Raw genomic sequence first — 18,449 nt, 5'->3', positions numbered from 1 at the left:
ATATATTAACTCTAGGCATTTTATGAATAAAATTAACTATTTTTTTTAAGGAAGTGCAAAATCATTAAGTTTCATACATGAGTAATTCAAAAATGTTAATGAATGATTTCCAAAAATTTTATAAATAAATTTTAATATTTGAATATAGCAATATGTTATTGAGAGGTATATAAACTTGCAGCAAAAACGATATCCCTTTTTATCATTGCTGAGGACTGCTCGAGTTTTTCGTATAGCAAAGGGTCCCCTATTACTCTACATGTTACAAGGAGATGAAATTAGTAACAAATTTTAGTAGACTAAAATTTAGAAAAGGTATATAATTAAAAAATAAATAGGAAGTAAACTATGTATTTATAAAATTAATTAATGATAGAAATTTAATACAAATTATTATAGTTGAGTAGTAAATAAAATTTAAAAAAAACAATTAAAAGTTAAAAAATTTTAATACAAAATTCAGTAAAAAAAAGAAATTTATTACAAAAAAAAGTTTAAATATATAAAAAGTAAAATTTATAAAATAAAATGTAATATAACATTTAAATTTATGAAAATTCCTCCTTTCACGAATTATATAAATTTAGCAAACAAATAGAAATTAAAAGTAAATATTTAATGTTAAAAATAAATATATTATAAAAAAAATTAACGATTACAACAATTCACTAAAGTAAACTGGAATAAAAAGATTATGCGAAAATTAGTTACCGAAATGTATAAAGATTTTAATTATTAGTAAACATTAAAAAATGTAACTTGAAATAAGAAAATATAATAAAGGTAGATTATTAATTCTAAAATAGATTAATCATAAAGCTATAATAACAAATGAAATAAAAAGTTAAATTTACAATAATAAAAATGAAAATTATTTCCTTACCAAAATAACTTTAATTAAAGTACATTACTACTATTTAACATAAGTTAGTTATATCAGTTATTATAAATTAGTAAATATATAAAAAGTAAAACGTGTAAAAGTATATTATAAAAATAATTTACGAAATTATTTTTTTTGCCAAATAACTTAAAATAAAAGTAAATTTCAAATTTTAGGAAAAAATTAATTTAAATAAACTTATAAGTGAATTAAAATTATTAAAAAAAATTTACAAAATTATTAAAAAATAGAAGTTGAAAATAATAAGTTACTAAGTTTACAATAATAATTTTATAAAAAAATAAAGTAAAAATTATATATACTTGTTCAAAATTTCCATAAAATATATATTATAATGTTTAATAAATGTTTATATATTAAAATTTTAATTATGGAGTAAGAAGTATATAAAATTACTATAAAGTTTTTATTTTACATACAATAGAAGTTCATAATAAATTTATAATAATTTCGTTATAAAATAATAAAACTTTAAGTTTATTTGTTAATTTGATAGATTTCCTACACACTAGTACTTATTAAAAAGGCAAGTATAATTAGTAAATTAAAAAAAAATTAAACTGTTTCAAATACAAAAACGAATACATATATACATGCATAATAATAGTAAATAAGTTTTATGAAGGACCTCGCGGCGTTACGGACGTCCCTGCACGTTTCGTCTAGTCTCATTATGCACCGAACAATCGAGCCTTCTTGAACTTCCGTTAGCTCTGTTATTTCTGAAAACGGCTAAATAATAATATTATATAAACTTTTTTAAAAAAATATAATAACTTTCAAATATATCTTAGAACTTAAGAAAGAAGATATATAAATAGTAACAACAGTATTAATGATTAGTACAAATAAATAATATTAGAAGAATGATAACAATAATAAATATAATAGTTTATAAGTAATGAAACTTTAAAAAAGTTTACTCAATGTATAAATTATTTTCCAAATGTATACTTTTGGTATAATTAAATAACAATATAGCAATAATAAAAATAAGTAAAAAAGTATTAAATAGATAAATAATATTTATAAAGTCTACTTTAAATATAATAGTAATAATTGAAAAAATTGGAAGAATGTTAATAAATAAAAAGTGTATACTATTTCATAATATAAAAAGTTAAATTTAAATATATATTTAATTAAAGTTTACTAATATTATCATAATAGTTAACATTTTAAGAATATAATAAATACTTGAAAACTTTTCAAAGGTCTATTTATGCATGACTTAATCACTTTTTATTTTTTTTATTTATCGTATGTTGGCCATTGTTATTATAAAATAATTTTATTCTTATAATATCACTATTCTTTACTAACTTTTATTATATTTATTATTCATAATTAGTTATTAAGCTTTATTATTATTTTTTTTTAGTTATTACTGTCTCTTATTTGTTTATCGTTTTTTATTACTTTCAATTATATAAATGTATATTATTATTTACTTAGTTTTTAATAGACTAACAATAGTAATATTGAAATTTTAAATAAAAAAACTAAGTAACGCTGGCGACCATTCCTCTCGCCCAATGGTAGACCACTTCTACCAGCGAAAAATTTAGTTGCTCCAAGTAGACGTCCACTGGGATATCCAATCCGCATTCAAGTTGTGTTTCTGCAATGACAGTTGCAATATTTAAAACTTCCTCTTTTCCTGATAATCATATATATACGAGTAATAGCTAATAAAACGTGTTATAAATAACAGTAATTGCCTTTTAATAAGAAGGGAGAGAGGATTGGCTGAGAAGCATTTTTTTCTTGAAATACCATGCAGGACAATAACGCGACAATCTTTACAAAAAATAACAACAAAAGTAAATTACGCTCTAAAGAAAAAAAATAATATCAATGGAATATACTTAAAAAGAAAATACGACATATATACTATAAAGTAGAACTCACTCGGAAAAGATATATAGTAAAACAAATAATATGTAAATAAATAATTCAAAATTATTAAAGTTAATCAAGTCATACATAAAATGTAAATAAAATAATTACAACAATTTGCAAGTAATAAGAATACGTAAAAATATTTAAAAACAATATAATAGAAAAGTAAAATTAGTGAGAAAGAAAATTGTAATCATAGCTAATATAGTAATAATAAATAATAGCAAAGTACATACAATAATAAGTAAAGCGAACGATTATAAGAGATATTGAAAATATGAATGTATAAAAACAAAGTAAACAAAACAATAAGAGTATAATATAAATTACATGTTTAAGTAAAACAAATAAGAAGAGTAGTTAGTAAAACTCTACAATACTTCTTTAAGTAACTAAAAAAAAGCACTAGTAGCCATAAGTTAAGCTTTACAAAGTTAATTGTTATAATAGTAGGAATAAACATGCTCAGGCGGGGCAGTGGAGAAGACGCCATTCACAATAAGTTCGGTCACAAGAAGCTCATCGCACGTGGTGACTTCGCAGGCGACTCTGCCTTTCAATTGGACAACCAAATCTTCATTAATATAATTCAGCTGAACAGAAAATAAAAAATAAAGTGTAGAATTTTAGTTTATTCAGTAGAATAATAAATATTTACTAGAAAATATTGTCACTATAATAGTTATTACTATATTATATATTAAATTATAATTAAAATAAAAAATATCCAAATTCTAAATAAATTAGAAACAATAAATAGTATCATGAAGGAAAATATATACAAAATACAATTATAAAAAAATAAAACATCGTAATTAAAGATATATTGATAAAAATATTTATTAAAAATTTATAAAAGGAATGAACATGTAAAGTTTGAAAAAAAGTAGAATACGAAGTATTCAGAAATATATGAATAAAACAAGAGCATCAAAAAAAATAGCCTATTATTATACAATAATTTATATATACAAATATTCATATAAAGAAAAAGTTAATTCAAAAATAATAATAAACAAGTACAACAATAAAACATAATAAAATAAAGTGTATAATAAAAAAAATAAAGTAAAACAACTAAAAATAAGAAATAATATAACATTGATAAGGTTTATTATCACAATTAAAATCATAAACTTTCTGTAGAACTCTGATTCGCTGGTGATATTCCGGAAGTAAAGCTAAGTTTTGATCCGAAAGAGAAAAGCGCAAAAAGTCCATTTTTTCTTCCAATGACTTTCGTTGGAAATATTCATTATAATGCTTGAAAAGTTCAGAGCAAGCCAAACAACTTGAGGAATGATATTTATTATAATAAACAATGTAATAATTATAACAACAGTAGTAATAACTTCAAGTTTGATAGTGAATAATATAATTCTTCAAACCGCAACACTTTTTCACACAAATAAAACTCGGAAACTTTGAAGTCTTTTTTATAGTTCAAAAGTTCAAAGCCTCATAATAATTATATGACTAATAATAATTATAATCATAATAATAATAACCATTTGGATAGGCGCCGAAAAGTTTCATAAGTAAATCATAAACCCTTTTGAATTCCTCGTTCTTTTTGCATTGAAAAAGTTTTTCTGCTCCAAACTTTAATAATAATAATTAATAGCGATAATAACAATGCTTAAATTGACCCATATTAAGATAGCGGGTCTTTTTAATACAAAAAGTGGTTATGAACAACCCGAATCTTGTGATTGGTGACCACCAAGACGTCCCGCGCTTGAATGGTGAGAACTTCATTATGAGCGGAACTTGGCGGTGCGTGGACACGCGGAAGAGGGATAACCGGAGCGACTATGAAATAAATAAGGGAATAAGAACGACAATGGGGAAGAAATAAACATGAAGATTTTCATGACAAATAGAAAATTAAGAACTTTCTAAAATATTTTAATAATAATAAACGTGAAAAGTCTTTGCTCCGAAAAATAAGAACTTTGATTTGAGGAATTGCACGTGTTATTGAAAAGTTTAGCACGCAAGCGACTGTATTAAACGAACGCTAAAGCAAATGAAAATATTAATTAATAAGTAAAAAATAAATAAAAATTATATGAAAAACAGAATTTATTAAAATTAAAATTAATTAATATAAAAATTCAAGTAAATTCTAAATCCCATTGGCCAAAAAATTTATAGTTCTAATAAGATGGACCAATAAGATAATATAAAGACCACGCTTAAAAGTTAGAATTTTGATATATTTATTAGTTGTGTATTTATCTATAACAGATCTTTTTAAATGAAATAGAAAAAAACTTCAAAAAAATTATTTCTTTATATTTTATAGAAATTTTGTTTATATAAAGTGTTAAATAAAAAACTAATACAGAATGTAATCAGAATAATTTAAATACAAAATATATAGAAATAAGTAATTATAAATACGATTTAATATTTAGAAGTTTCATTCACCAAACTAAAAAATTAATATTTTTTTAGGGAAATAATAATACAACAAAAAATTTTATTATAATATAAAACTAATAAATAAAAAAAGTTTTTAATAGAAACAGTAATTATTATAATACAATAATAAAAGTAAGAATTAGAATAATAATAACAGTGACGAACCAACACTATAACTCTTCCGCTGGAAAGGACTTTACTAGCTTGATTACTCATAAAAAGAGTGGAATGTATTTCCGGACTGATTAAATGTAATTGGCAGTTCGCCTTACAAAGAAAATAGTGAATAAGAATTCGTGTTATTATCGATAATAATAACGTTGTAGAGGTCATTCAGATCGGTACAATTAGAGCAGTTGATGGCTTCTAGACTAGCCAATAGGAGTTGGGACTATACAAAAAAAACAATTTAAGTGGAGCAATAGGAGAAAGGGAAGCAATTAAATATCTTAGGGGCCATAAAAAAATTTAAGCATGTGAAGCACAAAAAATAGTATTAAAGTTATGATCAGTCATGGACCAATCAGATGAAAAATCGTATTGCAGAAACCAATACTAGTAACCTCGGCTTAATCACGTGCCTTGCAGAAATAATAGTACTTACGATTCTCTGCAATAATCCAATTTAAATGTGTTGCCCAACAAATAGACCATTTAGAGAATGGGACGTAAAAAAAGTATTCACGATTGGTTATATAATTCGTGAAAAACAATGAAATTTTCAGGTTTTATAACAAAACCTTTTCTCTTTTTTTAATAAAATAAGTGTCATGCAAATTTATATTAAAAATATTATGAAAAAGTGGTTTCACTGTATTTAGTTATACTTTTTTAATTTCTTTTTCGTGCTGGGGCGCCTGTTTTTGGGTTGAATATTCAGAAAATGAGCGCTTCATCATATCTTCAACTTTCTGTATACAAAAAATTTATAAAATATAAATAAATAGTGTATATAAAGAAACCTGATAAAATATAAAATTAATAAAATATGAAAAGGAAGTATATCCGAAAAGTAATGAATAAAAAATAAAAAATATAAGTATAAGTATATAAAAAAAGCAAATAAATAGTGGAGATTCCAATATAAAATATCGTACAAAAGCTTCAACTCTTAATAAGTTTATAATCATATTGTAAGCCAATCGGAATTGAGACACGAGCTTCGTGGGTTTTCCGGTCATCATAAGACTCAGTGAGGATTTCTGTTAAGGTAGTTGGCCAAGTTATCTTTATTTAGAAAATTTTTTTTGTTTATTAAATGTTTTCTTATAGGATTTTTAATTCCCTATTGTTATTTATTTAATACCACAAAAAGTGTAGTGATATTTTCACTATTTCATATAAATTATTATTATCAAAATTTCATAGATAAGTTTATGAACTTTTATATAATCAGTTATCCTATATTCTAAAAGTATTAGTATTATTATTAAACTTTTTGCAAAAACTCAAAGTTTGTGCATCATATACATTAAAAAAAGCATTTTTTTATTATTTTTTTATGTTACTATAACTAATGTAAAAAAATTTTAAAAATAACTATTAAAAAGGTATTTTTTTAAAACTTTTCTAAAAAATTCTAATCACTATTACAATAAACTTTTTTAAGATTCGATAAAAATTTGTTATTTAGCATTTAAAACTTTTGTAATATTATTAAGTTTTTAGTTTTATATATGTTTTACTATTTCGCGTTATTTGTATTTTTAAAATAATGGTTATTATAAAAAGTTTTATATAGCTTTTATTAGTTAGTATGACTGATTTCCATTTAAAAATCCATAAATATTTTCTAAATTTTATATATTATTATTAAGTTCTTGGTTATAATAATTGATAAGATTATTTACTACAATTGCTATTATCATAAATTTATTTTTTCCTTAATGTCCACAAATAAACTTTTTTATATAAATACTTTTACTATACAAAAGTTTTAAATTTTTCTTCATTTTATTTATTATATATCGAGTAATATTTATTTAATTGTTGTTATTATTTATGATTATTATTACGAACTTCGGGAACTTCATTATTTTTGCAAATTAGTATAACTGTTCCTGTAGAGTCCAGTCCACGTCTGCCCGCTCGTCCAGCCATCTGCGTAAACTCTCCTACAAGAAACTATTTATTTATATATTACTATTAAGAATGAGCCAATACCAGGAAGTAAATATCTGAACTCGTTTCCATCGTGCTTTCGAATCGAGTCAAACACCACCTGAACGAAAAAAAAAGTTTAGCTTGTTACGTTTAATAATAATTTATTTATAAAAAATATAATATATAATTTCATAATAATAATAAACAAGTTTTTATTAATAACAAAAAATACATCCAAGAATTGATAGAAAAAAATGGCAACTCAAGGATAATATTAAAAAAAAAGTATATATAATTTTTAAGAATTATTATATATTTAATTAAAATAAAGCATAAAATAATATATTTTACGAGAAATATAATATTTATTTAAAAATCACATTAAAAGAAAAAAAGAATTAATAATAAATAAAAATATTATTATAATTTGAAAAGTAAAATGTTAAAAAAATTATTCAAATAGTATAAAAAAATAATTATAACCGAAATATAAAAATAATAAAAACAAAGTTAATTTTAAAAATATATATATGTATATGCTGGATTTATGTATAAAGTACAAAACAACATAAAATTTATCTCAAGTAGAACTTAGTGAAATACTAATAATGACGTAAAGTTATATTTTATACAAACATAAATACAAACGTAAATACTAGGTAAGCATCTATAAGTTATAAAAAGGTAATATTCTTAATAAATATTATAAACAGCAGTATAGAAAAAACTTTTTAATAATAATATAAATTAAAAAAAAAAATAAACGGAATTTATGTTTTAGTAATAATGCGCATAACGAATGGCAATGATTGGTCACCAAAAGCAACACTCAGCATGTTGATGAGTATACGTGCTATGAACACCAACTTGTAAAAACTATTATTTATTCTTTATATAAATATAAAGTGTACCGAACGGGCGGGCATGTTGACGCCCATCGCAAAAGTTTCTATATAGAATTATATATTAGTATAGTAGTAATACCTTTTAATTATTAAAAATAATAAAATTATTCAAAAAGGGGGAAAAAAAATGAAAATTGTGAATAAAAAAAATGAAAATCGAGCAGAATATAATAAAAAGACTAAATAACAAGAACATGTAGAGGTGCATGCTTTTAGGTGCTTTTGGTTGCCACTTATGAAAAACTTTTTATCAAATAAAAGCGTGCAATATAGGAGAATGAGATAATTTGATGCAAAATCACCTCAAGTACTACAAAAATGCCTAAAGAAGCGCTTAATTTACTGTTTACGTAAGAAATGCCGAAGTTAAATTTGGTCCTTGGAAGTACAAGTGCACTCTCATTGGTCAAAGCAAGTCCACTTTTGTTCTTTAAAAAAATTCAATCCACGCTCTAGACCTTATTGTAGTCCAGTGTCAGGTGGCTACACATCTACGCGCCATAAAACTCGTTAAGTACAAGTTCATTCTATTTAACATGGGCCAATAATTATTAGCAAAAAATTTAACATGCCTTCTATTGGTTGCTTAAGCGAGATTCACTTTTTTAAAACCAAATAAAGATCGCAAAGAACACGTGAGGTAAACGTTTATATTGATTGGCCAACTGACAACCCATATCAACTTTTGGTTTATAAAGCATCTTGAAAGCACTTCCAATACTTATTACGCGCGGTTCTCTCCCACTGGTATCGAATGAATGTTTAAGCACCAATCGCTGAGGCCTTATTAAATCAGTCAAAGGAGAAATGTCACGTGCACTTCCACTAAAATGTTGTTTTATCAATTGTGCTCTCGACGTCTTATGATTAGTGTATTAGTAGAAAATTCAAATGGTAAACTTTAATATATAACGTAAAAATATAATAATATAAATAATAGATGTCACTTTAGTAATAATAAATAATAAGTAGATAATAATTATAAGTATTATACTCTTATAAAAATTACAATAAAAATATAATATATTTTTAAAGACAATAAACGGTAAATAAAATATAGTAGTAAAAAGGAACACAAATGCATTAATAAAATTTAAACATATTATTAATATAAAGTAATAATAAAAATAAAAATAAATAAGAATAAAATAGAGAAAAGAATAAAGTTAAGATGATGTGAATAAAAAAGATAACAAAATTAAAAATAAATTAAGTATTAAAATATATGAATTTATATAAATAGGGATATATAAAAGTTAAAAATAGATTTTAGATAATAATAAAGTTATAAAGATGTACTAAAAAAGTAACAGTGAGTTACAATTGTATTATAAAAATAGCTGAAAATAATATTTATGGTTAAATATGTTTAAAAATAAATTCAATAATAAATAAACGTTATAAAATTATTATATAAAAACTTAATGAAATTTGATAATAATAAAATAATAATAATAAATAATTATTATTATAATGAATTAAATAATAATCACTCTAGAAAAATTTATAAATATATATTACAAACTAGTAACAAATAAAAATTCTATAAACAAATTAAAAAAAAATAAGTAATGCTGTTAAATCAATAAATAATAATGAATAAAAGGTTGGTAAAATGATAAATATAAAAAAATTATGCGTATATATTAAAAAATAAATAATGAAAAGTTATAAAAAAATATAAAAAATAATAGAAAATTATAAATTTCGTATTACAAAAAAATAGCATAAATATCTTGTATAAAAAAGTAAATTTTGAAAATGTATAGTAAAGGTTAACATGACATAGATAATAAGTGATGAATATAATAATGAATAATATTTTAAAATATAAAAATAGTAATGAACCAGTTGCAAATAGAATCTTCACGAGACCGCGAGAAAATAATATTTCAACAATCTTAAAACATTAATAATAAATATATAGAAAAATGAGGTAATAAAATAACTAAATCCTGAGTTATATTACTTTTTAAAAAGAATAAAGTAAATATAATGAAATGAAATAACCAATAAAGTAAGTTATAATTTAATAGTAAAACATCATTATCTTTTGAAAGATGTAATTAACGTTTCACTTCATAAAAGTTTTATAAATGCTAAAAATTGCTATAAAGTTCATTATTTTACGTGCATTCTTTTAAAACATTCTCAGGTCACTATAATATAGGATGATAATAATTTTTACAATTGGCGACAAAACTTTTAATAAATAGCGGAAGTTTTTACAAAATGTACCGTAATTTATGTGAACAGAAATATTCATTAGAAGAGTGGAATTTAAAATGTATTTACCATAAAACTTTTATAAAACGATAATTCCACCAATCAAAAAATCTATAACTAATAAATAAAAAAATAATATAAACCTGGCACTAAAAATTAAACATATCATTGTTAGAAAAAAAATAGTTCATTGGCTGGTGCTAACGAACAGTGAACTTTTATGATATAAAAAAAACACAATCTATAAATAGCAAGTAGTGCATTTGTAGCATATTCATAAAAAAAGATGAAAGATTTTTTCTTTATAAATAAAAGTAAATAAATACTTCTTTTAATATAGGAAGGAGCCCACCATGGTGCACGCCAATCCCCTTCATAAGAAAAGCTTCCGTTTGTTTGAGTTGCGGAAGTTTTCGGTCATTCTCTATTGGTAATTAAGTTAATATTATTGGAGTATTATAAAGTCATTTTTTTTAATAATTAATTTTGTTGAGCTGATATATTTATTAATTTTTTAAGATTACTTTTTATTGAGAATATTTACTAATGAACCGTTTAAGCGCTTCATTGCTGCATCAAAAAAAACTTTGATATGACTTTTTTCGGAGGCATCTGTAAAATTCTTACTAATAATACTTGATGCATTCGTTTCGCAGCGCTTCTTGCTAATAATATAATAAATGAGTCATAGTAATAATCATAATAATAATAAGTAAACCTGAAAGTGAATATCACAGTTGGAACTAAAATGTGTTTTTCAAGCACATTAACGAGACTTATATATAAATTTTTATCCTGTAGTGAGCCAAATAATAAGTAAATATAATAAACATACAAAGTAGATATGTAATATATAAAAATTATATATAAATAAAATAATAATAAAAAACAGTAACCAAAATTAATACTTTTTTTGAGATTTTCATAAAAAGTAAAATTAATAAAAAAATAACAACCAATGGAAAAGAAAATCATGCATGCAATAAATAATTAAAGGCGGTTACCGATTGGGGATTGGAAACAACGGTCACACCAGAAACTGGTCCAAATTTTGAGCTTGTTTTCTTGGCCGGCGGAGCCACCGCCAGTTTGGCGCTTTCGTAGCTGAAAAAAGTAAGCATTTTTTAATGATTTTTTATTAAGAAAGCATAATAAAATATTTTTAGGGATTTTATACAAGTATACAAACGGAAACAAAATAAATCTCCAAATGCGGGGTTATTTAGCTGAGAAAGGTTATCATATAGCTTTTAAATTATAAAAATATAGTGATAAAGCAGCCTATCAAAGTGGAAAAAAATGAAGAAATGCAATATTTAAAACGTTAATAATAAGTAGCCAATGAAAAATTATTTTAGATACATTCTAGCAGAGCTTCTGTAATTGGACAACAGAAATAAATAATATAGAAGTGGTTATCCAGTAATTTTGTAAAGCTCAATAGTAACTTATGAAACATTCAACCAAGGTATATAAAATAAAAATTCAACAAATTAACAAATTTTGTAAAACAAGTAAAACCCGTGATTTAAAATTTCTTTGGTGGCACTCATAAATTTATGTAGCGATTGATCAATGGAGTATTTTATGTTAACGTCTTTTCGTGTGGGAAGGACAGGTCCTCATTATAAGCCACTCATATTATATATAATTTGGCAGATAAACCAATGAAAAATGGTCTACCAGTAAATAAATAATATTCCAATGGAACGGGTCTTTGAGAAGTGGAAATAACGTAGACCTTTTTTTTCTTCGTTTGACTATTCAATAACAATAAAAAATAATAAATAATGATGATAATAATAATTACCCAATCCATTGAGCAAACTCCATTGTGTTGGGGACGGTAGCGGAGAGCATCACCAAACCCACGTGGTCAGGAAGCATTATTATTACTTCTTCCCAGACCACTCCACGCTTTCATAAAAAAATTAATTTTTTTAACTATTTTTTATTTATTAAAGCATAACTATAAAAGAAAAAATATTGAAAGCAAATGAAAAGAGACATTAAAATAAATTGATAATTAAGGAAAAATTAATAATATATAATACAGATTATAGGTCGACCAATAAATTGTAATATGTAATGTGGATGTATAAATAGCCAACCACATAACAATAACACAGCAATCATTAATAATATTTAATAAAAGTTTTTATAAGACTTTATCTCTCATAACAATTTATAAAATGACCAATCGTTAATCATATAAAGCACTTAGAAGTTACATTAACAGAGTTAACTAATAGAAGTGATAATAATATTTAATTGATCAGAAAACTTTATAAAAAATCCAACCAACGAATATTTAGATCAAAAAACAAAATATGCAATTTAAAGATAACCAATAAGATATTAATGAGGGTATAATAGCCAATCGCTAAGGAATAGACAAAATAGCGTAAACTTAATTACTAAATAGGCTCACATATTTATGAAATGGTTGGGTAAATAAATAATTAGACCAATCATCTCTTTAATATATAGTAAATAACGCACATCGACATCGTTCACGTAATGCACTTCGTCAAAGATAACCCACTCAACGTCTCTTATTAAGTCGGCTCCTCTATAAAGCATCGATCTTAAAATAATAAGTTAGATAAATTAAAATATAAAGTTTTCCTTAAAAGTGTTATTCTAGATCCCCACTTCGCGTAGTGCTCGATTTAACTATAGGCGCCTTGATATTATATAATGAAAAGAAGACGGAGTAGAACTTTTACTTCGCACTACACCCAGAAGATGTTAAACAAGTAAGCTATTTTATGGTTGTATACGCGCTTTGTCATTGGTTTCCACATGGTATGTACATGCAGTCTTAAAAGAATCTAACTTTCAACTGCGCGCGCAATTATCGGTAATGTACCATTGGAGTAAATTTAGTGGATGCAAATAAAAATATGTAAGGTTGCATAATTAAAAATTAAAAAAGCTATACTATTTAAATATTCATTAACAGAATATTTGAAAATAAAAGTTTTTACTTGACTATAAACATAAGCAACTTTATAATACATTTTGTACAAGTGTGAATTCGCAGTTATACAGTTTATTTTACTATTATATGTATATAATATATTTTTTACTGTTATTGCGGTAATTTAAAGTCTTCTTTGTTTAAAGTATACAGGGCTATAAAAAATTTAATAACGTAAAAAAACTACAAAATATATTAGGTATTATAAGATTATAATAATAATAATTATAATTATAGTTTCTAATAAATTTGTTCTTCCTTTCAAAATATCGTTTACTATTGGCAGTTGTAAATCTTCTGACCAATTAAAAACATGTGAATGAGAACCTTAAAATTTCAGTGGTCATAATAAGACAACTGGCTTCGGCGTTTATCTGAATGTCTCCAGTAAGAATGCCAACGTTTTCAAAAATGTTCTAAATAATAATAATTATAATAGTTATAATAATAAATGATTATACAAACTTTGAAGTCCCTGAACTTTTGGTTTGATAAACTTTTAATAGGAGAAGTGTAGATCGCCCTGCAATTATTATTATTATTTATTGAAATTATATTAATTTCTATTAATAATTATTAATATTTAATTATGGGAATAATTATATACTATTTATTTTAGTACTACTATTCCTATTATTAAATACTAATTATTATTATATCTTGTATCCTTAGTAATGTTTACTATTATTTATTTTTATTATAACCTTGTCATATGCTTTTGACATAAAGCTATAGCGTACTCAGCCACTACAGTTTTTCCTTTAATTATAATTATAATAACAATAACTACCACAAAATAATAATAATACCAGCAGAAGTATGAGCTGCAACAAAAACGTTATGGTGATTTTCCAAGCAAAGAATAGCTTGCTTTTGAAAAGTATCGAGTTCAAAAGGATACTTTTACAGAAATAATAAGTAATAGTTATAAGTAGTTATAAGGTAAAAATAATAATAACTAATCATAATCGTAGTTACAATATTTCTAATAATAGTAAATAAAAATAAAAATACTGGAATAATGATAATAGTTCAACCGTTTTCGCTAAGTCAGGAACTTTGGTGTAAAAATCGGGAACAGTTTTCGTAATATCAACCGCTTCCGCGAACTGCTCGGCTAAAAGTTCTTTACTTAGCAAAGTTGGCTGAGAAGTAGTCTTACAGATAATAATTATTATTAAAGTTATAAGACGATTATATATTAAAATACAAGCAATAACAATAAAGGATATATGATACTTAAATATGTTATATAAATAATAACAGTAATATCAAAAATATTAAATAAATGAATATTTATTATTTATATACCAGTACTATCAGAAGATATAAAATAAATAATCATAAAATATACAAATAATAGTAGTAAATGTTAAAAGTGTATGGTAAATAAATATAAAATATACAAGTAATTATTAAAACATTAAAAATATATAGTAAATAAATATTTTAAATATAGAACAATAATATAAAAAAATATATAATATAAAATATAAAATAAGAAGGAATGTCAAAAATATATAATATAAGTATATACGAATAAGAAGTATAAGACAAGTTCATAATTTTCAAAAGACGAAGAAAATAACCTCCACCTTTAAAAAACTTTTAAGCTCTTCATAACTTTCATCATCTTTGGTGATAGTTAAGTTCATGTTCATGGTTTCATTATCCTCAGTAAATTCGACTTTTTCCTTTATAAACAAATTAATAAAAAAGAAAAGTTAAGAGTAAAAAGAAAAACATTAATAATAGATGGATACAAAGTTTATGATAAAATAGTAATAATAATAATAAAAACAAAAGGAATAAAAAGTAATAAAAAGTTTAAAAAAATAGAAAAAATACAATATATTATAAACAAACTGATAATAAATATAAAAAAAGTATATATATCAAGCATATAAAGTTCAACAGAAAACTAATAATAATAGATATAAACAGTAACAAATAAATAAATCCATACAACAAATATCATAACTTTTATATAAATAAAAAATAGTAAATATAAACTTCTTCTAATGTAAACACAAACACATTGTCTTCACTTTTCATTATATGATTACTGGTTGAGGGTGGCGTTCCACGTGAGGCACTTTCGACCTTTTTAAAATAATAATAACGTTAATAAGAATTAAATACATTTATGTTAAAGAAAGAGTTTTTATTTTTATTATAATAATACCAGCCGCCACGTGGGAGAGTCTGGCTTATCAAAAACCAGTCCATGCTGGAAGCCCGGAGGGAAGACCAATAACTCTTTAGTTTTAAGTAAAAGGCATCACTTACTAATTCAAGCGCAATAAATACATATTTCATTGGTTAATAAAAATGGGTGCGTGTAAGTGTAGTCAATAATAAATAGTTAGGTAGTATTATTGGCTGCTGGTTCATTTGGGCCAAATAGATTCAATAGAAATTAATAATTATTATAAATAATTTGAAATTTTTTATATACTTTTATAAAAAAGCGCAATAAGAATTAATAAATTCCTTTTCTTTAAAAAATTTTAATGTTATTAAATTTTAGTCAACAATCGCAAAGGTAGTAGAAATAATAAAATAAAAGTTAAGTTAATTTACTTTCATTAGTATTTTTATACTATAATTTTAACAAACTCTATTTATAAAAAACTTACGTAACGAAAATTGGTAATCAAGAACTTATATCAAGAAAAAAAAATTACAATAAAATTTATTTAAGGTGTTAATAGAAAAAATTTATAATCTTAAATTAATTAATAGTTCAAAGTTGAAAGTATAAAAGTTGATTTAAAATAATTTAATCAAAGAAATAATATAAAGTAAAGTAAAAAGTTTTAGGAGTTAATATAAATATAAAACCATCGTCAAAATTGAACTCTTCAAATTTAGAATTTTCATGTTTGGGAGCGCAAACTCTACTCTCAGGCTGTGCCATTCCTCCTACAAATAAATAATTAAAAATAATTATTAATGTAATTATTTATAAAAATCAATAATAAATATTATTAAGTTTAAAGAAATTTTTGATAATTCTAAAAGTTTACTTCATTATAAAATATACTAAATATAAAAAATATATTAAATACTTTTTTTTAAAGAATCCACTTGAACGCTTAACATTTATTATTTTTATTTAAATAAAAATTAACAGAAAAAGCTTCAAATAATTTCTTAAAATTTACGATAAAAAAAATTATTGAATCAAAGTATTTTGTTTTAATAAATTATAAAAAGGTGAAATTTATAGTAATTAATCGATCCTTTACAAGAAGATAACATTTATTACTTCAAAATAAAAAAAGTTAGTTAAAAATAGTTACTAAAAAAATTATTATAAATTTTATTTTTCGCAAATTAATGTTAATAGGTACAGTTCAGCTAGAACTATATTATAGGATAATTAATACAAAATTAATTTATAAAATACTTTATAGTAACTTTCAAACTTTATGTTTTTTGTTAAATTAAAATGAAACATTGTTTGTAAATTTTGTAAAGTTAACTTAGCAGTACAAATGCATAACTATTTTTGATTAAAAAAGTTATTAAAAAATTGTGCACTACTACAAGTTTTGCAATATACTAATAAAATTATAATTAATATCATAAAAAACTTAGCAATTTTGAATAGCCGTACAATTCTAACAAACTAAATATTGAATAATATAATAGACATCCAGAACTTTACTGAAATAGGTGTGTAGCTTAAGTTTATTATTTATAAGTCCAAATTATAAAATAAATTTACTTAATAGAAAAAAGAATTAAAAGATTATTTTTGGTAAAATAAAATTAATAGACAAATAATTAATATATTGATAATATTTAATAAGATATAATATAAAGACCAGGAAGAAAGGGTAATTGCTCTGAAGTTCCTTTAACGAAATATTGAGCGCGGCTGGGAGCTCTTAAAAGAGAACAAGAACTGCTTGCTTCAGATGGATCGACTAAAAGTTCCTGAAAACGTAAATTGTTTTAGAGAAATTATACATATAATAACTGTTACAATAATAACCTCTGAAAAACTCGTAATTTCACCATTTTTAGGATCAAAGAGAAATTTATAGTTATACAGACAGGCTGAAAGGTGTAATAGTTATTTTATAAGTTAAAGTATAATAATAAATCTCTATATATAAATATCGCTACGAGTAGGCTCCAAGTGAAACAAGGAAGTAACGTCTAATTCGTGTTCCCAAAATTGTTGCAAACGCACCGGATTGTTTATAGATAAATCAGAAGTATCGGTAAGAAAAGATTCCTCTAAAACTTCCGCTAAGTTATCGTTATAAAGAGGAGGAACCTCGAAAGTTTTCTTGTATATTTAAAAGTAACAATTATATTGTTTACAATATTAACATATCTCGTAAAGTTTGCAGATTATAAAAATTTAAAACCAAGTTCGTATAGAGGAAAGCAGAATGGCCTAAAGGTTCAATTTGAACTTGATTACTGTTTCCATATTTTAAAAAATTAAGGGTGCCCAAAGGTTCAGAAGAGCTTGAGTCTTTTTTAAAAAGTCAGATAACAAAAGACTAAAGTAAACTACAATTGTTAAAACAAATTACTAGCGAAAATGTCCTTTTCTGCGTTTTCTAATTCTTTCATAAAAGAGTTCATCTTAGCTTAATATAGCATATAATTCTCTATAAACACAAAAAGTTGGTTAATTTTTTAAAACCTGCGAAGACTGCACCTGAAAAATTACAAGCGTGCAATAATACTATAAGCAGAGGTGATTGAGGTTTCCTATGGCGACAGTGGGGTACTGTTAGTGTCCTTTACAAAAGTGACATTTACTTTTTCTTCGGCTTGTATTATGACGAAATTAAAAACTTTTTTAAGTTATGATCTTTAACTTTTAATATTTAATTAGAAAGGATGTTCAAATAATTTTTAAGAGGACGAGGCAATTTAACTAAGATAAGGTTCTATTACCTAAGAAGTAGTTTATTTGTAACAAGAAACATTCAAAAAAAAAAAAAAGAGTAATTATTATGGATGAATAAGC

General features: G+C 23.4%; 1 protein-coding gene across 1 annotated transcript; it reads right to left on the bottom strand.

Annotated features, from left to right (window-relative positions):
• Window positions 1-155: 155 nt before the first annotated feature.
• Window positions 156-18,058, bottom strand: LOC135121484 (superkiller complex protein 2-like). Its single transcript, XM_064045797.1, has 40 exons — window positions 18,007-18,058; window positions 17,836-17,945; window positions 17,588-17,753; window positions 17,454-17,518; window positions 17,284-17,395; window positions 16,295-16,375; window positions 15,636-15,709; window positions 15,464-15,553; window positions 15,040-15,144; window positions 14,488-14,607; window positions 14,260-14,350; window positions 14,155-14,209; window positions 13,916-13,973; window positions 13,778-13,866; window positions 12,970-13,054; window positions 12,278-12,384; window positions 12,151-12,227; window positions 11,989-12,088; window positions 11,472-11,571; window positions 11,186-11,262; window positions 11,020-11,132; window positions 10,794-10,891; window positions 10,090-10,141; window positions 8,248-8,285; window positions 7,397-7,454; window positions 7,253-7,347; window positions 6,331-6,435; window positions 6,061-6,144; window positions 5,553-5,624; window positions 5,399-5,500; window positions 4,730-4,826; window positions 4,506-4,618; window positions 4,315-4,408; window positions 4,159-4,264; window positions 3,944-4,097; window positions 3,268-3,399; window positions 2,626-2,704; window positions 2,425-2,564; window positions 1,533-1,636; window positions 156-255 (listed from the first exon to the last, which is right to left on the bottom strand). The coding sequence occupies exons 1-40, from the start codon at window positions 18,056-18,058 to the stop codon at window positions 156-158; spliced, it is 3,750 nt and encodes a 1,249-aa protein (XP_063901867.1).
• Between the last annotated feature and the right edge of the window lie 391 nt (window positions 18,059-18,449).

Source organism: Zophobas morio, unplaced genomic scaffold (genome assembly GCF_036711695.1).
Source record: "Zophobas morio isolate AGI-343-1 ecotype UQ-CSIRO unplaced genomic scaffold, CSIRO_AGI_Zmor_V1 ptg000599l, whole genome shotgun sequence".
NCBI lineage: Eukaryota > Metazoa > Arthropoda > Insecta > Coleoptera > Tenebrionidae > Zophobas > Zophobas morio.
Note: the sequence above shows the minus strand (reverse complement) of the source record. Positions and strands in the feature narration are given on the sequence as shown.

What these genes read in the sequence shown, in the direction of transcription:
- LOC135121484 (XM_064045797.1), bottom strand. Translation starts at nt 18,058, where the DNA reads ATGAACTCTTTTATGAAAGAATTAGAAAACGCAGAAAAGGACATTTTC. An exon ending in AAAAGTTCAGGGACTTCAAA is followed by an intron (nt 13,867 to 13,915) that starts GTTTGTATAATC and finishes ATTATTATTTAG; the next exon opens with AACATTTTTGAAAACGTTGG. An exon ending in ACTGTGATATTCACTTTCAG is followed by an intron (nt 11,133 to 11,185) that starts GTTTACTTATTA and finishes TTATATTATTAG; the next exon opens with CAAGAAGCGCTGCGAAACGA.